The sequence below is a fragment of the Chelonia mydas genome, chromosome 8 (assembly GCF_015237465.2).
Source record: "Chelonia mydas isolate rCheMyd1 chromosome 8, rCheMyd1.pri.v2, whole genome shotgun sequence".
NCBI lineage: Eukaryota > Metazoa > Chordata > Testudines > Cheloniidae > Chelonia > Chelonia mydas.
This window is the reverse complement of record NC_057854.1, coordinates 106,305,270-106,327,469: the sequence shown is the minus strand read 5'-3', so window position 1 is coordinate 106,327,469 and position 22,200 is coordinate 106,305,270. Positions and strand designations below refer to the sequence as shown.

At 44.6% G+C, this 22,200-nt stretch overlaps 1 protein-coding gene across 2 annotated transcripts in view; it reads left to right on the top strand.

Moving 5' to 3' along the window:
• The window catches only part of CFAP57 (cilia and flagella associated protein 57), a 127,059-nt gene extending 118,711 nt beyond the window's left edge, over window positions 1–8,348 (top strand). For both annotated transcript variants that reach the window (XM_037908028.2, XM_043521515.1), the window contains 2 exons: window positions 5,520–5,652; window positions 7,151–8,348. In XM_037908028.2, coding sequence (XP_037763956.1) covers window positions 5,520–5,652; window positions 7,151–7,362 — 345 coding nt within the window. In that variant the 3' untranslated portion in view covers window positions 7,363–8,348. The remainder of the gene's footprint in view (window positions 1–5,519; window positions 5,653–7,150) is intronic.
• Window positions 8,349–22,200: the final 13,852 nt, after the last annotated feature.

Here is a 22,200-nt window from a genome sequence, read left to right as displayed (position 1 = left end):
ATTTCCATGGTAGCAAAGTTTCACAAGCCTGAATACCAAGCTATACTAACTCTATGGTGTTTATTTAGGAACCAGATATGCCAACAAAGAAATCACTGTAAAAATAAGCAAGGATTCCAATCCCATACATGCCACTGTGTTCAAGAGAACTTGCCGGCTTTCTGCATCCAGATTTTCTCAGGATGTTCAGTAACAGCTGGTGAATTTGCCCCTTGGTTGCAAAATCTTGTTTATGAGGAATCTTTGTGCTGTCTAAAACAAAATAAACCTAGGGCCAATGGAACCAAATTCCTCATGTCCTCCTAAGTTAGAGTGTCCAGTGCCCCATAGCAGCAGCTTGAGAGACACTACCTCCTTAGCGCAGCCCTGCCACTTGATCTTCTTCCTCAAACCTCACTCTTCCCCCCAATAGTACTTTCCCCACTATCACTTCAACCTGGTTCCTCAGGTTCCATATACCCCAATCCCTTTCCTTGTGGCCCTTCTCCATTCCATTAACTCCTTTGTTTTTAGCCCTTTTATAGTAGTTCTCCTGAAAGGCAGCTTTCTTATCTTTCCAGGCACTGTTGCTATTTCCTTTTCCCCTGTCTGGAGAAAGCTAGAGGTTTTCTTCTGGCACAGGAAGAAATCACTTCATACAGTACCCTGTGCCCCTCCTGACAGATATACAGTGAAAGATGGTGCTGACCCAGATGGCATCCCAGTTCAGTAAGCCTTACCTCTGTACCAGATAAATTGGTTGAAATGATAATTAAAAACAGAATAGTAAAACATCTGGAAGATCATGATATGATAGGGTGTAACCAGCTTGATCTCTGCAAAGGAAAATGTCTCATTATTCTATTAGAATTCATAGATTTTAAGGCCAGAAGGGACTGTTATGATCATCTAGTCTGACCTTCTGCATAACACAGGCCACAGAGCCTCATGCAGTAACTTCTGGTTGAGTTAAAGCAGATCTTTTAGAAAGATGGGAGGCTTGATTTAAAGTCTTCAAGTGATGGGGAAGCCACCCACATCCCTACATAAGTTGTTCCAAAGGTTAAAAAATTGTGCTGTATTTTTAGTCTGAATATGTCTAACTTCAGCTTTGTACTTGGAGCTCTTGTTCAGTTGTTTGTCCAATTTAACTCCTAATTCCTTTTCAAGATACAGTATGACCTGCATTCTTTGTTCCTAGATATATGACATTGCATTTGGCTGTATTAAAACACATATTTAAGTGAGCACACCTTGCCAACTGATTCAGATTGTTCTGTACACTTGCCCTGTCCCCATCATTATTGCCACTCTGCCAATCTTATTGTCATTTGTAAACTTTACTAGCCATGTTTTTATATTTTCTTCCAGATCATTGATAAAGATATTGAATAGCATTATTCCAAGGACAGATTCCTGCAGGATCCCACTAGCAATTATGGTTAGTCATTTATAATTACTTTTTGAGATTTATCAATTAACCAGTTTTTAATTCATCTCATCTGAACAACACTGCTTTTTATATAGTGCTACTTTGTTCATCAGTATGTCATGTTGGGACAAAGTCAAATGCCTTACAGAAGTCTAAGTATATTATGTAAACACTATTAGATTTTATCAATCAAACTTGTAATCTTATCAAAAACAATATCAAATTTGCTTGACAACACGTTGGTTTGACTTGATACTGCATGACATTTTGATTAAAAAAACTGGAATGATATAAAATTAACATGGCACATATTAAATGGATTAAAAGCTGGCTAACTGATAGGTCTCAAAATGTAATTGTAAATGGGGAATCATCATCATATGCATGTGTTTGTAGTGGGATCCCATTCTTGGCCCTGTGCTATTAATGGCCTAGAAGAAAAAACAAAATCATCACTGATAAAGTTTGCAGATGACACAAAAATTAGGGGACTGGTAAATAATGAAGTGGAGAGGTCACTGTTACAGAGCAATCTGAATCACTTGGTTAACTGGGTACAAGCAAACAGTGTTTTAATATGGTTACATGTAAACGTTTGTTTACGTCTAGGAACAAAGAATGTCGGCCATACTTACAGGATGGGAAACTGTCCTGGGAAGCAGTGACTCTGAAAAAGATTTGGGGGTCATGATGAATAATCAGATAAATAGGAGCTCCCAGTGTGAGGCTGTGGTCAAAAGAGCTAATGCTATCCTGGGATCCATAAACAGGGGAATCTTGAGTAGGAGTAGAGAGGTTATTTTACCTCTGTATTTGGAACTGATCCTGCTGTGGAATACTGTGTCCAGTTTGGTGTCCACAAGTCAAGAAGGATGTTGATAAATTAGAGAGGGTTCAGAGAAGAGCCACGAGAATGATTAAAATATTAGAAAACATGCTTTATAGTGATAGACTCAAATAGAAGGGTAAGGGCTGACTTGATTACAATCTATGAATAGCTATATGGGAACAAATATTTACTCACTGGCTCTTCAGTCTAGCAGAGAAAGGTATAACATGATCCAATGGTTTGAAATTGAAGCTAGCCAAATTCAGACAGGAAATAAGTGTAAATTTTAACGGCGAGGGTAATTAACCACTGAACCAACTTACCAAGTATCATGGTGGATTCTCCATTACTGACAATTTTTAGGTCAAGATTTGATGTTTTTCAAAAAGATCTGCTCTAGGAATTATTTTGGGGAAGTTCTCTGGCCTGTGCTATAGAGGAGGTCAGACTAGATTATCACAGTGTTCCCTTCTGACCTTGGAATCTATGAATCTGTGACCTGTTCTCCATGCAGCCATACTGCTTGGATCTGTTTATGCCACCACCCTTATTCTTTCTTGATTGTGTCCCAGATCATCCTTTACATCAGTGGTTCTCAAAGCCGGTCCACCGCTTCTTTAGGGAAAGCCCCTGGCAGGCCGGACCGGTTTGTTTACCTGCCACATCTGCAGGTTCGGCCAATTGCGGCTCCCACTGGCCGCGGTTCACCGCTCCAGACCAATGGGGGCTGCGGGAAGGGCGGCCAGCATGTCCCTTGGCCCACGCTGCTTCCCGCAGCCCCCATTGGCCTGGAGCGGCGAATCACGGCCAGTGGGAGCCACGATCAGCCGAACCTGTGGATGCAGCAGGTAAACAAACCAGTCCGACCCGCCAGGGGCTTTCCCTGAACAAGCGGTGGACCGGCTTTGAGAACCACTGCTTTACATGATTTTGCCTCGAATGCATGTCAGGCTAACCAGCCCAGTGTTACCTTTGGGCCATTTTCTTTTTTTTAAAGATTGGCATGTGGTAGCTTTTTAACCCCTCTCTGGAACTTCGCTAATGTTCTAAGTTTTGTTTAAAATCAACACTAATGGTTGATAGAGCTCCTTTGCCAATTCTTTAAATACTCTTGGGTGCAAGTTATCCAGTCCTGCTGATTTAAAAATGTTTAACTTTAATAGTTGCTTTTTAACATCTTCCCTAGTTAGAGATGGAACAGAAGGTATTCCATTATCAATGTAAGATGTGAATACATCATCCTGCTTCTTTATGAATACAGAATAGAAATATTTATTGAATATTTCTCCTTTTTTGCATCATTCTTGACAAATTTACTGTCCTTGTCTAGCATCAGGCACGTACTATTGCTATTGAATCCTTTGAATGTGTCAATAGAGCAGTGAATAAAGGAGACCTGGCTGACATTTATCTACATTTTCAAAAAGACTTTGACAAAATGCCTTACAAGAGGCTACTAAAGAAACTAAGTAGTCAGGAGGGTAAGAGCTACAGTATTGTCATTGATCAAAAACTGGCCAAGAGAAGGAAACAAAAGAATAGAAATAATCTATCAGTTTTCATCATGGCAAAAGGTTAACACCAGGTGTCTCAAGCTTCCGTACTAGGTCCTGTGTTAAATGTATGTATTAATGAGTTTGAAAGGTGGAGGTGAGTAATGAGGTAGCAAAATTTGCAGATTCTACAATGCTAATTAAGTTAGTCAAGATCAGAGAGAACTATGAGGAACATTAGAGAGACCTAAATAATATAGGTGAGTGGGCAACACAGTGGCAAATGACATTCATTGTTCATAAATGCAAAATAATATACATTGCAGGGGAAAAAATGAATTTTTCATACACGGGGCATGGTTCTAAATTAACTGTATCAACTCCAGAAAAGGACCTGGACCACTGTAGTTGGCTCAATGGAGACCTCTGCTCAATGTATAGCCGTGGTCAAAAAAACAAAACAGATGTTAGGATAAGAACATAAGAATGGTCATACTGGGTCAGACCAAAGGTCCATCTAGCTCAGTATCCTGTCTTCCAACAGTGGCTAATGCCAGGTGCTCCAGACGGAATGAACAGAACAGGTAACCATCAAGTGATCCATCCCCTGTTCCCCATTCCCAGCTTCTGGCAAACTGAGGCTAGGGACACCAACCCTGCCCATCTTGGCTAATAGCCATTGATGGACCTATCCTCCATGAATTTATCTAGTTCTTTTTAGAACCCTATTATAGTCTTAGTCTTCACAACATCCTCTAGCAAAGAGTTCCACATGTTGATGCATAAGGAATACGGTGGTGAATAGTACAGAGAATATTATAATGCCTTTATATAAACCAGTGATGTGGCCTAATCTGTATGCTGTGTGCAGGACTGTCACCCCATCTCAAAAAGAATATTGCAGAATTAGAGGGGGTTCAGCGAAGAGTGATAAGAATGATGAAGGGCCTAGAAAATTCATACCAGAAGAGATTGAAAAGATGGGGTTTGAATTATCTTAGGAGAGGAATAACAGGAGACACAGCAGTATATAAAGTAATGAACAATCTAGAGGAGGTAGATCAAGAACTACAGTTCTCCTTGTTTTGTAAGACAATAAGAAGACATTTATTGAAACTACAAAAGATGGCCACTACAAAACTGATAAAAGGAAATACATTTTCATAGAATGTGTAATTAGACTGGTACTGATTGCCACAGGAAGTTGCTGAGACCAAGAACTTAGCAATATTTAAAAAGGGATCAGACATTTACGTGAAGAACAAGAATATCCAGAGTTATTTTTATAACAAAAATGTCATGCTTCAGGACCTAAACCAATCTCTAACTATTGGGGATCCGGATGAGCCCTAATATGGGGGGGCAAATTATCTCATACCTGACTATTGCAAGGGTTTTTGTGCCTTCCCCTGAAGCATCTGGTACCGCCTACTCACTGAGAAAGACGTCTAAATTAGATGACTCTCAGGTCTGATCCAGTATAGCAATCCCTATGTTTCAGTTACAGCTCTGACCCATATGATACCCAGTATTCCTTCCTCCATGAGTATGGTGCTACCGACTGTTGACCCAGATGTAGGGTGACCAGATAGCTAGTGTGAAAAATTGGGACAGAGGGTTGCGGGGGTATAGATGTCTATATAAGACAAAGCCCCAACTATTGGGACTGTCCCTATAAAATCGGGACATCTGGTCTTCCTAATCAGAAGGTACCTAGTGCCTTCTCCCACAGTGATACTGTGATACAAATATGTCAATTGAAAATCTGAGCATATTGTTGCTACAGGAAAATGTGAGCCTGATTAAGGAAATTAATGAATTGCGGAGGGAACTGAAGGTGACCCGCACCCACGTGCATGATCTCCAGTCAGCACTAGGACTAAACAGAAAAAACAAGAAGCAAGGGATCCCAGACACAGGTGATTATTACAGTTCTCCCTGTATCTCTCCATATTATCAGCTTTCATCTTAAAGCCTCCTGTCTCCCTTTGCCAGCATGTGAGTTTCTCTCCCTTTGGCTGGTATTAGTCATTAAACTCTCTGGTTGCCTGGAAGATGCCTATACAATGTACAGTGGTATTCAACTATAGTTCACTTATTAAGCACTTCAGAGCCTTCTCCTTTAGATCTCTCTCCCTTGTGCCAAGAGATGCATGTCCTAGCTCTTTCTTCAAAAGTAAATAGTGCCTGGCTAGCTGGTGTGACGGGTTGGATCACAGAAACCCCCTGGGGGTTGCCACCTGATGTGCCAAGACTACTTCTGCTCCTGCTTGCCTGCCCTGTCAGCTTAGGACTTCAGTGCCCTGCCTGGTTTGAGCCAGACCCGCTAGCCTGCTGCAAACCAGACCCAGGTCTGAACCACGTCCCCTAACAGCTGCAGGCTTAATAGAAAGCAACTTAGGAAGTGTTCCTGCCTTTAACATTCAGATGCTCAACTCCCAATGGGGTCCAAACCCTAAATAAATCCGTTTTACCCTGTATAAAGCTTATACAGGGAAACTCATAAATTATTCGCCCTCTATAACACTGATGGAGACATATGCACAGCTGTTTGCCCCCCCAAGTATTAATACATACTCTTGGTTAATTAATAAGTAAAAAGTGATTTTATTAAATACAGAACGTAGGCTTTAAAGTGGTTCCAAGTAGTAACAGACAGAACAAAGTGAATTACCAAGCAAAATGAAATAAAACACACAAATCTAAGCCTAATACAGTAATAAAACTGAATACAGATAAAATCTCACCCTCAGAGATGTTTCAATAAGTTTCTTTCACAGACTGGACACCTTTCTAGTCTGGGCACAATCCTTTCCCCTGGTACAGCCCTTGTTCCAGCTCAGGTGGTACCTAGGGGATTCCTCATGATGACTGTCTCACCTTGTTCTGTTCCACCCACTTATATATCCTTTGCATCAGGCGGGAATCCTTTGTCCCTCTGGGTTCCCACCCCTCCTTCTCAGTGGAAAAGCACCAGGTTAAAGATGGATTCCAGTTCAGGTGACATGATCACATGTCACTGTAAGACTTCATTACCCATTTGCCAGCACACACGTATACAGGAAGACTTACAAGTAAAACAGAGCCATCTGCAGTCAATTGTCCTGTTTGATGGGAGCCATCAAGATTCCAAACTACCATTAATGGCCCACACTTTGCATAATTACAATAGGCCCTCAGAGTTATATTTCATATTTCTAGTTTCAGATACAAGAGTGATACGTTTATACAAATAGGATGACCACACTCAGTAGATTATAAGTTTTGTAATGATACCTTACAAGAGACATTTTGCATGAAGCATATTCCAGTTATATTATATTCACACTCATTAGCATATTTTCATAAAATTATATAGAGTGCAACGTCACAGCTGGAACTCTCATTGTTATACACTCTGGCTACTGTTTTCTCTAGTTCCTTCCCGTGAACTGCTGCCCAGTCCCAGTGTGCTGAGGTTGAATGTAGAGGAGGAAACAGAAAGAATCATAGAAATGCAACGGCTGGAAATCAAACGCCTTCGAGACCAAATCCAAGGGCAGGAGCAAGCCATTGCTCTTCGGCCTCTGTCAGGTGGGAGGCTTCCCCAGCTGGAGATTGAAAGCAGCCATGGGACACAGCCACAATGATGCAATCTAAGGAAATTCTACAAGATTGCTTTCTACTGACAGGATTAGAAATCCTGGAACCAGATCAGACTATTTTTGCCTGTTCTGTCCTGTAACCTTCTCTGTTAACCAAATACTCCCCCACTAAACACACTCTGTGCCTTAATCTCCTCCCCTCTGAGAAAGAGACACCCCAAACATGGACACACACCTTCTCTGTGCTGCAATCATCCCTCTGAACAGGAGGCTCCCCGCACACACACATACGCTTTGCTGCACTCTCCCCTCTGAACAGAAGCTGAGCTGAGAGGAACGAAAATAATAAACATGCAAATGCAGATAGTGCCATCTGACTGGTGTGTGTGCAGATCTCTGGGGAAGCAAGGGTCACTGAAAAATTAGATGCCACAGTTCAGAGGGGTTAAATAAATACGTTAAACCTCTTTTGGTTTAGTGTGATATAGTGTTGGCAGGTTCTCCAGAGCCCTTTATTCTGAAATGCTGAATGACTAGTCAATGCACAGTGACATCCACATAGGACATAAGAGAGATGGGAATAAGAACAGTGAAATCTGTTCTAAGCAACTTCCCAAATTACTGGCAAAAATTTATCGCCCTGTAAAGATGGTCTTTAGCTAGTGGTCAAACAAAATCAGCCAACAGTCTGTATGGTCTGGTACCTCCTATAAATGTATCAGCTCACTCACTGCAGAGCAGTCATCATCCACAAAATATGCCGTGAGTCAGGAAAGAGCCCCAGTATCAGCGTACAAAATCTGCATCTCAACCCAAGCCTCTTGTTTCATCTCTTCTGTTACATTGATCTCCTGCTTATCTTCATGCCTTCCTGCTAACATCTAAAGCTCCCTTTTGTCACAAATATACAGGGCAACCACTCTTGCTTTTTTCAAACTGTTCTTGAAGAGTCACTTCTCAATGTAACCCCTTTTTTTAAAGTTCCGTCACAAACCTAACAATGAATAAAAACCACAAGATTTCTACATTTTCAGATCTCCTCAGTGCATGATGTCTGACTTGCAATGCCTACACTAGCTGAAGAGCAGTGTGGATTGGAAGGGTGGCAGGTATTTTTATGAGGTTTTTGGGCAAGGAGTTACAGGGGTTTGGGGGAGCTGCATCTGGGGGCCTAGTCAGTGTCCTGAGAGTTAGTGCATAACAATTCAAGATAGGAAATGGAAATGAGAAGAGGCAGGTGCCTCCTAAATACTTGTAATACTAATAATAATATCTGTAAGGATGAATATGATGCCCAAACTGATTTACTTATTAGGCTCGCTACTTTGTAGAGGAACCATAATCTTTACCAGACCAATTCTTCTTTAGATAATTTACTGCGGGTGTGCCTATGGACTAGAATCCTATTCCTGCTAAGGTTGAATGGTTCAGTCAGTGCATAGGCAATAAATAGGGGCCTATCAAATTCACGGTCCATTTTGGTCAATTTCACAGTCATAAGAACATAAGAATGGCCATACTGGGTCAGACCAAAGGTCCATCCAGCCCAGTATCCTGTCTACTGATAGTGGCCAATGCCAGGTGCCCCAGAGGGAGTGAACCTAACAGGTAATGATCAAGTGATCTCTCTCCTGCCATCCATCTCCACCCTCTGACAAACAGAGGCTAGGTTCACCATTCCTTACCCATCCTGGCTAATAGCCATTAATGGACTTAACCTCCATGGATTTATCCAGTTCTCTTTTAAACCTGTTATAGTCCTAGCCTTCACAACCTCCTCAGTCAAGGAGTTCCACAAGTTGACTGTGCGCTGAGTGAAGAAGAACTTCCTTTTATTTGTTTAAAACGTGCTACCCATTAATTTCATTTGGTGGCTCCTAGTTCTTATATTATGGGAACAAGTAAATAACTTCCTTATTATTTTTTCCACACCACTCATGATTTTATATACCTCTATCATATTCCCCCTTAGTCTCCTCTTTTCCAAGATGAAAAGTCATAGAATCATAGAATATCAGGGTTGGAAGGGACCTCAGGAGGTCATCTAGTCCAACCCCCTGCTCAAAGCAGGACTAATCCCCAATTAAATCATCCCAGCCAGGGCTTTGTCAAGCCTGACCTTAAAAACTTCTAAGGAAGGAGATTCTACCACCTCCCTAGGTAACGCATTCCAGTGTTTCACCACCCTCCTAGTGAAAAACTTTTTCCTAATATCCAACCTAAACCTCCCCCACTGCAACTTGAGACCATTACTCCTTGTCCTGTCGTCTTCTACCACTGAGAATAGTCTAGAACCATCCTCTCTGGAACCGCCTCTCAGGTAGTTGAAAGCAGCTATCAAATCCCCCCTCATTCTTCTCTTCTGCAGACTAAACAATCCCAGTTCCCTCAGCCTCTCCTCATAACTCATGTGTTCCAGACCCCTAATCATTTTTGTTGCCCTTCACTGGACTCTCTCCAATTTATCCACATGCTTCTTGTAGTGTGGGGCCCAAAACTGGACACAGTACTCCAGATGAGGCCTCACCAATGTCGAATAGAGGGGAACGATCACGTCCCTCGATCTGCTCGCTATGCCCCTACTTATACATCCCAAAATGCCATTGGCCTTCTTGGCAACAAGGGCACACTGCTGACTCATATCCAGCTTCTTGTCCACTGTCACCCCTAGGTCCTTTTCCACAGAACTGCTGCCTAGCCATTCGGTCCCTAGTCTGTAGTTGTGCATTGGGTTCTTCCGTCCTAAGTGCAGGACCCTGCACTTATCCTTATTGAACCTCATCAGATTTCTTTTGGCCCAATCCTCCAATTTGTCTAGGACCCTCTGTATCCTATCCCTGCCCTCCAGCGTATCTACCACTCCTCCCAGTTTAGTATCATCCGCAAATTTGCTGAGAGTGCAATCCACACCATCCTCCAGGTCATTTATGAAGATATTGAACAAAACCGGCCCCAGGACCGACCCTTGGGGCACTCCACTTGACACCGGCTGCCAACTAGACATGGAGCCATTGATCACTACCCGTTGAGCCCGACAATCTAGCCAACTTTCTACCCACCTTATAGTGCATTCATCCAGCCCATACTTCTTTAACTTGCTGACAAGAATACTGTGGGAGACCGTGTCAAAAGCTTTGCTAAAGTCAAGAAACAATACATCCACTGCTTTCCCTTCATCCACAGAACCAGTAATCTCATCATAGAAGGTGATTAGATTAGTCAGGCATGACCTACCCTTGGTGAATCCATGCTGACTGTTCCTGATCACTTTCCTCTCATGTAAGTGCTTCAGGATTGATTCCTTGAGGACCTGCTCCATGATTTTTCCAGGGACTGAGGTGAGGCTGACTGGCCTGTAGTTCCCAGGATCCTCCTCCTTCTCTTTTTTAAAGATTGGCGCTACATTAGCCTTTTTCCAGTCATCCGGGACTTCCCCCGTTCTCCACGAGTTTTCAAAGATAATGGCCAATGGCTCTGCAATCACAGCCGCCAATTCCTTTAGCACTCTCGGATGCAACTCGTCCGGCCCCATGGACTTGTGCACGTCCAGCTTTTCTAAATAGTCCCTAACCACCTCTTTCTCCACAGAGAGCTGGCCATCTACTCCCCATGTTGTGATGCCCAGTGCAGCAGTCTGGGAGCTGTCCTTGTTAGTGAAGACAGAGGCAAAAAAAGCATTGAGCACATTAGCTTTTTCCACATCCTCTGTCACTAGGTTGCCTCCCTCATTCAGTAGGAGGCCCACACTTTCCTTGGCTTTCTTCTTATTGCCAACATACCTGAAGAAACCCTTCTTGTTACTCTTGACATCTCTTGCTAGCTGCAGCTCCAGGTGCGATTTGGCCCTCCTGCTTTCATTCCTACATGCCCGAGCAATATTTTTATACTCTTCCCTGGTCATATGTCCAACCTTCCACTTCTTGTAAGCTTCTTTTTTATGTTTAAGATCTGTTAGGATTTCACCGTTAAGCCAAGCTGGTCGCCTGCCATATTTACTATTCTTTCGACTCATCGGGATGGTTTGTCCCTGTAACCTCAACAGGGATTCCTTGAAATACAGCCAGCTCTCCTGGACTCCTTTCCCCTTCATGTTATTCCCCCAGGGGATCCTACCCATCCGTTCCCTGAGGGAGTCCTAGCCTCTTTAATCTCTCCTCTTATGGGACCCGTTCCAAACCCCTAATAATTTTAGTTACCCTTTTCTGAACCTTTTCTAATGCCAATATATCTTTTTTGAGATGAGGGGACCACATCTGTACACAGTATTCAAGATGTGGGCGTACCATGGATTTATATAAGGGCAATAAGATATTCTCCATCTTACTCTCTATCCCTTTTTTAATGATTCCTAACATCCCGTTTGCTTTTTTGACTGCCACTGCACACTGCGTGGACATCTTTAGAGAACTAACCATGATGACTCCAAGATCTTTCTCCTGATCAGTTGTAGCTAAATTAGCCCCCATCATATTGTATGTATAGTTGGGGTTATTTTTTCCAATGTGCATTACTTTACATTTATCCACATTAAATTTCATTTGCCATTTTGTTGCCCAGTCACTTAGTTTTGTGAGATCTTTTTGAAGTTCTTCACAGTCTGCTTTGGTCTTAACTATCTTGAGCAGTTTAGTATCGTCTGCAAACTTTGTCACCTCACTGTTTACCCCTTTCTCCAGATCATAGGATTTTAAAAATCACAAATGTCATGATTTTAGCTATTTAAATCTGGAATTTCACGGTGTTGTAATTGTAGGGGTCCTGACCCAAAAAGGTGTTGTGGGGGGCTCTCAAAGCTATGGGGATTGCAGTACTGTTACCCTTACTTCTGCACTGCTGCTGGCAGCGGCATTGCCTTCAGAGCTGGACATCTGCAGAGCAGCAGCTGCTGAACAGGAGCCCAGCTCTGAAGACAAGTAAGGATGGGGTATGGGATTGTCACCCTTAATTGTGCACTGCTGCCTGCAGAGCTGTGCCTTCAGTCAGCAGCCGCCACTCTCCAGCCACCCAACTCTGAAGGCAGCAATGCAGAGGTAAGGGTGACATGACATGGTATGGTATTGCCACTCTTACTTCTGCGCTGCTGCTGGCGGGGCACTGCCTTCACAGCTGGGTGCCCAGACAACATCTGCCGCTCTCTGGCCACACAGCTCTGTAGGCAGTGCAGAAGTAAGGGTGGCACTATTGTGACCCCCCTAAAATAACCTTGCAACCCCCCTGCAACTCCCTTTTGGGTCAGGACCTCCAATTAGAGAAACACTGGTCTCCCCCGTGAAATCTGTATAGTATAGGTAAAAACACACAAAAGACCAGCTGGGTGTCTGGAGAGTGGTGGCTGCTGACTGAAGGTGCTGTTGAAACTAGCTTCTTTCTGACGGTCTTCGGAACATACACATTCTGGTTTGCTGGGGCCCACTATGCTGTAGTTCTGCCCTCCCTTTGGCTGGTATAAATGGAGTGATAGAAGAAAATGCCATTTGGGGGGCATCGTTTAGCGAGACTGAATCAAAATCTTTACAAAGAAAAAGGATCTCATCCTGCTCAGAGTAAGAAGTATTTCCAGCTGAAGAGCTGTCTCACAGTGGTGATGAAGAAACTTAAGGGCATGTCTTATGAGTCAGCCTCTCTGGAAAGATACGATTTCCAAAGGTAATATAAAGCCTACCACATGATTCTGATGTAAACAGTGAACACTCAGGGAAATCAAGACATCGTATTTAGGGTGGGTGTTGGAGTCAGATATTGGGTGGGACTTTGCACCTGAAGTGTTTATAGTGGAGACTGTTTAGCACACCAGATACTTAGTAAATCCAAAATAGTTGTACTGACATCCTCAGACAAGTACTGGGAATGCAAAACAGCAAGCTAGTCTTTTGTGCATATGCTATTGAAGTGCCCTGAGGTATGTATTCTTTGTGATGAAGTTATGTTAGTGCTCTACTTTGTTTTGCATGGAGATATACTTCTGAACACTGTTGAGTCCATCACCTTTGACAATACCAGCCCGTTAGGTGCTGTGATATCTCATGAAAAGCTCTGGTTCTTAAAAGCTGTGACTGTAGTCAAAGACTAATTCTTGCTGAATGGACACAGCCTTATAGAGTTGTGCACTTGGGTAACAGTTTTTGAGAAACTGCGATGTTTGAGAAGTACCATTTTCCTGTTCCTTTTAAAGGCTGTTGAACTTGGCACCCTCTTTACCACACTGTACACAAGAGAAATTAGTAAGTCACCTGCAAGTTGATAGTGTCCAGCCTTGATTTCTCAGAAAGGATCTACTGAGAAAAGGATAGCTAACAACCTGTGTGATTACAATGCATCAGACCTGGATGAGCGTCCTCTGCTGAGCACACATCAGGCCACTGTTTGGATCCCAGCACTGGATCTTGTGTGCTTCTAAGCCCACAGTATCTGAGCAACATCCAGACACTTTGGCCTTTCAGACTCAGACTTTGGCCTCTCAGGCTCACTTCTGGGTACAGATGGTAGTCCAGCTGACGTAGGCCCCTCAACCAGTTCTGGACCTCAAAATCTCCCCAGTGACTTAAGCATACCTTCCCCAGAGCTCCACTGTTGGGGTTACACCGTTTTGATAGTTTAACCCTTCAGGGGCATGTGACAGTGTGATCAAGTAACACGTGTAACCTCTTTGGGGTTTAGAGAGCATGGCCCCTTTAAATCTTTCTCCTGGGGGGGGGGGAGGAGTGCTGATTGTTCCAGGAAGAGGAAGGGCTGTTGGAGGTGGGGAGGAACAGAGAGAGCTCCAGACAAGAGGGCTGCAGCAAGCAGGCCTTCACAGAGTGAAGCAGCTGAGAACCTGCCTGAAGCCTGGGAGGGACAGATCGGAGACCCTCCAGGACAGGAGTCAGAAGAGGCACTGTGCCAGGGAGGAATCCCCCGAGAAGGACAAACTAGAGCTGGACCCAGTATCACTGACACCCAGAGCTGTATGGGGCTCTGAGTGCTGGGGCTTGTGACTTTGCATTGGGAATAAGGAGAGAGGCTGTTAGCTAGTTAACTGGGGATGTTGTGGCTCTCTGTGCCTTTGCAGAGAGCAGCAGAAGAGGGCACCAGAGGGGTTTGTTGGGGAAAGTTCACTGCCACCAAAGACGACTAGGGGCACCCAAGACTCATCACTGGACTGGAACTCTGCCCAGGACTCCTGAACCCTGAGTACAGACACATTGCTTGGTGTCTGCCCTTTCAGACTGTGGTACCACTGGGGTTGAGGGGCCTTATGTTGAATGCTACCCTGTTTTACTGCTCCCCTAGCTTTTGCCCTGTTGTTTTTTTTTTCATTCCTCTGTAAATAAATATTTCTCTTTCCTATATTGATTTCCAATTCCAATATATATTTTCTGAGATGGAGTGACCACATCTGCATGCGGTATTCAAGAAGTGGGCGTACCATTGATTTAGAGGCAATATTATATTTTCTGTCTTATTATCTATCCCTTTTTTAATTATTCCCAACGTTCTGTTTGCGTTTTTGACTGCTGCTGCACATTGAGTGGATGTTTTTAGAGAACTATCCACAATGACTCCAAGATCTCTTTCTTGAGTGGTAACAGATAAGTTAGACACCATCATAGAATCATAGAAGATTAGAGTTGGAAGAGACCTCAGGAGGTCATCGAGTCCAACCCCCTGCTCAAAGCAGGACCAACACCAACTAAATCATCCCAGCCAGGGTTTTGTCAAGCTGGACCTTAAAAACCTCTAAGGATGGAGATTCCATCACCTCCCTAGGTAACGCATTCCTGTGCTTCCCTACCCTCCAAGTGAAATAGTGTTTCCTAATATCCAACCTAGACCTCTCCCACTGCAACTTGAGACCATTGCTTCTTGTTCTATCACCTGCCACCACTGGAACAGCCTAGCTCCATCCTCTTTGGAACCCACCTTCAGGTAGTTGAAGGCTGCTCTCAAATCCCCCCTCACTCTTCCTTCTGCAGACTAAATAAGCCCAGTTCTTTCAGCCTCTCCTCATAAGTCATGTGCCCCAACCCCCTAATCATTTTCGTTGCCCTCCGCTGGACTCTCTCCAATTTGTCCACATCCTTTCTGTAGTGGGGGACCCAAAACTGGACACAATACTCCAGATGTGGCCTCACCAGTGCCGAATAGAGGGGAATAATCATTTCCTTCGATCTGCTGGCAATGCTCCTACTAATGCAGCCCAATATGCCATTAGCCTTCTTGGCAACAAGGGCACACTGTTGACACATATCCAGCTTCTCATCCACTGTAATCCCCAGGTCCTTTTCTGCAGAACTGCTGCTTAGCCAGTTGGTCCCCAGCCTGGAGCGGTGCATGGGATTCTTCCATCCTAAGTGCAAGACTCTGCACTTGTCCTTGTTGAACCTCATCAGATTTTTTTTGGCCCAATCCTCCAATTTGTCTAGCATCATCCACGTATCTATCTGTCCCCCCAGTTTAGTATCCTCTGCAAACTTGCTGAGGGTGCAATCCATCCCATCATCCAGATCATTAATGAAGCCATTGAACAAAACTGGCCCCAGGACCGACCCCTGGGGCCCTTCGCTTGATACCGGGTGCCAACCAGACATCGAGCCGTTGATCACTACCTGCTCAGCCCGACGATCTAGCCACTTTTATATCCACCTTATAGTCCATTCATCCAATCCAGACTTTAATTTGCTGGCAAGAATACTGTGGGAGACTGTATCAAAAGCTTTGCTAAAGTCAAGCTCTATCGCATCCACCAGTTTCCCCTTATCCACAGAGCCAGTTATCTCATCATAGAAGGCAATCAGGTTTGTCAGGCATGACTTGCCCTTGGTGAATCCATGTTGACTGTTCCTGATCACCTTCCTCTCCTACAAGTGCTTCAAAATGGATTTGTCAGAGTTTATGTTCCTTTCTATTTTCCTCATTAAGATTTAACTTCCACTTTTTAAAGGATGCCTTTTTGCCTATCACTGCCTCTTATACTTTGTTGTTCAGCCACAGTGGCACTGTTTTGGTTCTCTTACTATGTTTTTTAATTTCGGGTATAAATTTAAGTTGAGCCTGTATTATGGTGTCTTTAAAAAGTTTCCCATACAGTTTTCAGGGATTTTACTTTTGGTGCTGTAACATCTACCATATGAGGAGAGATTAATAAGACGGAGACTTTTCAGCTTTCAAAAAAGACTAAAGGGGGATATGATAGAGGTCTATAAAATCATGACTGGTGTGGAGAAGCAAATAGGGAATGTTATTTACTCCTCATAACACAAGAACTAGGGGTCACCAAATGAAATTAATAGGCAGCAGGTTTAAAACAAACAAAAGGAAGTATTTTTTCACACAACACACAGTCAACCTGTGGAACTCCTTGCCAGAGGATGTTGTAAGGCCAAGACTATAACAGGGTTCAAAAAAGAACTAGATAAATTTATGGAGGATAGGTCCATCAATGGCTATTAGCCAGGGTGGGCAGAAATGGTGTCCCTAGACTCTGTTTGTCAGAAGCTGGGAATGGGTGACAAGGGATGGATCAATTGATGATTACTTGTTCTGTTCATTCCCTCTGGGGCACCTGGCATTGGCCATTGTTGGAAGACAGGATATTGGGTTATATGGACCTTTGGTCTGATCCAGTATGGCCCTTCTTAGGTTCTTATATTCATTGCATTCTTCTGGTGTGTGTGTGTGTGTTCACTTGGGAGGGGTTTGGAACAGATGCCCCTGCGGTAGAAGGGTCTTTCCCTGCTGCATTCCTGTGTGCCCCTTTTGCTGACCAGAGCTGCCTGCAGAGTACACTCCATCTTGGCCCTGAGGGCACTAAAGTTACACACACAAACTCTGCAAAGGGCTTTCTAAAACATAACCACACTTTACTCTTAGACAGCGTACAGATCTATTGAAAAACAACAAACTGCACACAAATACCTGCCTCAGGGCATGTCTACAACAAAAAGTTAAGTCAACTTTATGTAAGTTGACATTGAGCCGCCAATTTAAGCAAGTCAATCTTGCATGTCCCTCCTATGCTCATTGTGTTGGTGTTGTGCATCTTCACTAGCAGGGCTTGCATCGACACACGAAGCTATCCCACAGTGCAGGTAGCCGAGTGGAATTGTGGGTTGGTCTTGCAATGCCTTATGGGACCAAAACATTTGCGCAGGTGGTTATGGGAACATGGTGTTAGCCTCCCATGCTGCACTTGCCGCTCTCCCTCCTTCCCTGAAATCAATGGCAAACAAACCAAGCCTTCTTCACGCCTTTTTTCCTAAGCCTGGGTTACCCACGCAGATGCCATAGCATGGTAAGCATGGACCCTGCTCAGCTGTACACTGTTATGAGCATTACAAACACCTCACGCCTTATCCTGCAGTATTTACTCAGCTGAAGCAAAAGCCATTGCACGGAACAATGTGATACCACGCAAGCTGGATGCCATAGAGAGGAGCAATTCGCAGTTGTTGGCAACAGTTGTGCATCACCTTAACATGGTGGAGTGCCGCTTTTGGGCCCGGGAAACAAGCAGTGACTGGTGACCCTATCATTATGCAGCTATGGGATAGAGCAGTGGCTGCAGAATTTTCAAATGTGTAAGGCCACTTTCATGGAACTGTGTGAAGAGCTTTCCACCGCCCTGAAGTGCAGCAATACTAAAATGAGAGCTGCTCTGACAGTTGAGAAGTGAGTAGCGATAGCCCTGTGGAAGCTTGCAATGCCAGAATGCTACCGGTCAGTGGGGAATCAATTCAGAGCGGGTAAATCTACTGGGGGGATCTGTTGTGATCCAAGTTTGCAGGGCAATCAATAGACTTCTGCTAAGAAGGGTAGTGACTCTGGGCAACGTGTAGGACATAGTGGATGGTTTTGCCACAATGCAGTTCCCTAACTGCGGTGGGGTTATAGACAGAATGCATATCTCTATCTTGGCACCAGACCACTTTGCCAAAGAGTACATAAACCGAAAGGGGTAATTCTCAATGGTGTTGCAAGCACTGGTGAATCACGGGCCATTTCACTGACATCAATGTGGGATGGTTGGGAAAAGTGCATGACGCATGCATCTTTAGGAACTCCAGTCTATTCAGAAAGCTGCAAACAAGGACTTTCTTTCCAGACTGCAAAAAAAAAAAACCATTGGTGATGTTGAAATGCCAGTTGTGATCCTGGGATACCCCTTGTTTCCATGGCTCATGAAGCCGTATACGGGCAGCCTGGACAGCAGTAAGGCGTGGATCAACCATAGGCTAAGCAAGTGCAGAATGGTGGTGGAATGTGCCTTTGGGCATTTAAAAGGCTGCTTGCATTGTTTGCTTACTAGGTTAGACCTCAGTGAAAGCAATATTCCCATTGTTATTGCTGCTTGCTCTTTGCTCTATAATCTCTGTGAAACAAAAGGAGAAAAGTTTCCGGTGGGGTGAGGAGGTTGAGGCAGATCACTTGGCAGCCAATTTTGAGCAGCCAGACACCAGGGCAATAAGAAGAGCACACTGAGAGGCTCTGCATGTGTGTGAGGCTTTGAAAACCAGTTTCAGCAATGACCCACAGTAATGTGACACTTACCTGTGTTGTTCCTTACCGAGCTGTCCCTTCATTGCATTTTCTCCCCTGTAAACGTCACCCTCACTAACCACAGTGTGCTGAATGGATAAAGAGCCTTTTCTCGTTACGTTTTATTATGCTCACAAACACATAGAAACAACAAAGAAGAGTAAGATAACCTGGAGCAAAAGGGCTGATAACAGTGGCGGAGGGGCAGGGGACGAGAACAGCTTGCTTACAATTGCAATCAAAGGTGTGCCTTCTGGTCCTTGTACTCATCCCTGGAGTTGAATGCAAAGGATTCTGGACTTCCCCCACACCCTCATCCCTCCACATCCTAGGACGTTTGGGAGGGGAGGATGTGGGATTTGGCGAGGATGGCAGCAGGTTCAGCATAGGTTGCAGAGGAACTCTGGTATCCTGCTGCCTTTCTTGAACTTCAACCAGATGCCTCAAAATGTCTGATTGCTCCTTCATAATCTGCAGCATCTCTTACTGTGCAGCACACTCTTTTTCCCTGCATGCTCTCCTGTCCTCCCTGTCCTTGTGCAGGTTGTTGCACAGTGCAATCCTCCATTCGCTGAGCTCCGTCTTGTCACTTTCAGAGGTGTGCATTAATTCATTGAACATGTCCTCCCGAGTCTTCTTTTTCCGCTTTCTAATCTAGGAAAGACTCTGTCCCAGTATGGAGGATGTGCCGACAGACAAGGTTTCCGCTGCAAAGAATACAAAGCACAAGGGTAGTACTGACAGTGCATACATTGTTTCTGGTGCAAGGTTAATTCCTTTTATAAAAGAAACACCCAGCAATGCATGTCCCTGCAAGCCACAACGTAATCACAACTGTTGGCTACTGCAAGAGACCATGCTCCAGCCATGGTGAGTAAGGCCATGAGGCACAGGTGAGAGGTCTTGTGCTGCAGCTTTTGTGAAGACTTCCTTGGGATCACAGGTTGCAACTTCAGAAAAGCCCCCTTTCCCCTAGCAACCTGGATGGTGCGTGAGGACAGGCACCAGCGTTAAGCCCTCCAAATAGTTGGATTTTTACAAAAGTGGCACTGGGTTGGGGGGAAGGGAGACAAACAGGAAGCCATCCCCACCCCTTTTTAAATGCCTGGTTGCAATACACGGTGATCCCTTCCAACCATAGCCAGGGCACACTCAGGAAAGTGTGGTTGTGTGACCCAGAATTCACCAAAAGGGTGGATTAGTTGTTGAGTTGCTTGCGGTTTAAAGGCTAGCATTTAAAACTTCCCCCGTTTCCCCTAGCTGACCATATATATCACATCACTCTCCTGAGGGTAACAGAGGCAGAAAGGGAGCAGATGCTGCAAGAGACCTGGTCCTTGTGCTGCAATGATGCCAGAAGAGTTAATACTGGAGTGGTGTGGGAAAGTATCCTACCGTCATGGACAAAATAAGGCAGCCCTTCCCAGAAACCTTCTGCAAAGCATTGCAGAGTACCTCCCTGAAAGCTTCCTAGAGATCTCCATGGAGGATTCCAGGGCCATCCCCGTGCACATAAACAGTCTTTTTCGGAGAGCACCCTCTGCGTAGCTGGAGTGGCCACCGATACCCACTACACCTACTTTTTTGTTCAGATTCAACATTAAAAATAATAGCATGTAACCCCGACAGTTTGATTGGAAATGTGGACTCCCCAGAGGTGCCTTCCCCAATATCATGCTCTGCCAACAATTGGTCCTGTGAGGGTATGGGCTCCAGGGTTAAAAACAATTCTTGGCTGTCGGGGAGAATGGATCCTCTGTTTGCCCGCCTCGCATTCTCCTCCTCCTCATCAACAATGTCCTCCTCGTTGTTCCTCGAGGTCGCCCGGGGCTCCTGAGAAGTATACACTGAGTATTTTGGGATAGTGGTGGGGCTGCCGCCAAGAATCGCATGCAGCATCTCATAGAAGAGGCATGTCTGTGCGTCAGAACCAGAACGACTGTTCACTTCCTTTGTCTTCTGGTACACTTGCCGAAGCTCCTTTATACTCACACAGCACTGCTGCAGTAGCCCTTCACCCCCATGCTATTTTGGCATAGATGTCAGCATTTTTTCTGCTGAATCAGAGCTCTACCTGCACAGACTCTTCTCCCCACACAGCAATAAGATCCAGCACCTCCTGTGTGCTCCATGCTGGAGCACATTTGCGGCCATTAGTCTCAGCTGTGCTGACGAGCTTTCCATGCTGAGCAAACTGGAGATGAAAATTCAAAAGTTCTCGGGGCTTTAACAGGGGGGTGTCTATTTTCTGTGTACCTGGCTGATGTGCAGTGGAGTTGAAAGTGCTCTCTAGAGCAGTCACAGCGGAGCACTGTGGGACCCCTCCTGGAGGCCAATTCATTCAAATTGCACAGTGCAGTGTTTACACTATCCTCATGTCAACCGGTGGATGTTAAATCAAGCACTACGCCTCTTGCAGAGGTGCATTACAGAAGTTGACTTTACAGGCCACTTAGGTAGGCAGATGGGACTCAGTAGTGTAGACATATACATTATTAAATCGACCTAACGCAGACCAGGACTTAGTTTCCTCACAACTCCAAGAGCTCTTTGGGAGCCAAATATTTGGATTTAAGCAGTATCATATCAGGGTCCCTGGATGACCATCTCTCCTTCGCCTGCTCTGTCTTGACTGTGGCTGCTTCTGGTCTCTTTTCTTTCGCTAAAAGGGATAGCGAATGAGTCCTTTATAAAGTTGCAGTACCTTTTACCAGGTGACCCTCCTGGTCTGCCACAAAGCCCCCTCTCACCTCCTCCCACAGGTAGGTGATCTCTTTGGTTACCAGCTCACCTGGAAGGATAGTTTTCGCTAGGCAGTGGCTAACTCATTGTCCAAAGGTGTTTGTATTTGAATAAGGGACCCTCGGGTTAACGCACCTCCATTGTTCCTGCCCTGGTAGCAAATGGATGATTTCGTATGCCCTGTGGCATTAAATAACCCATCAGGTTTAAAAAATCAGCCAGAATTCATGTTTTACATAGACAAATTATCCAGACTCTGTTCTCTAGAGTCATTATAGAATATCTTGACCTAAGGCTCCTACACACTGCCCAGAAACCAGTGTTTTACTTTGTTAGTGCACCTCCAGCCCATCACCCATTTGCACAGGAGATGTGATTTGGAAGTCATGATCAACTAAATATTTTCTTCTCCTCATCTAGCCTCTATCCCCCAAAGAGCTGTCAGCTTCCCCCAAGCACAGCAGCGAATCATCCCCCTTTAGCCCTGAGGCCAGTCACCTAAGGATTCTAAGGGAGGGATGTGCCCTGAATACACTTAGCTCAATTTTCTCCCTCCTGCCTGGTAGCAGCCCCATCTCTTCCTGTGCCCTCTCTTGAACAAACTCTTCTGGTTTCCTGACCTCTGCA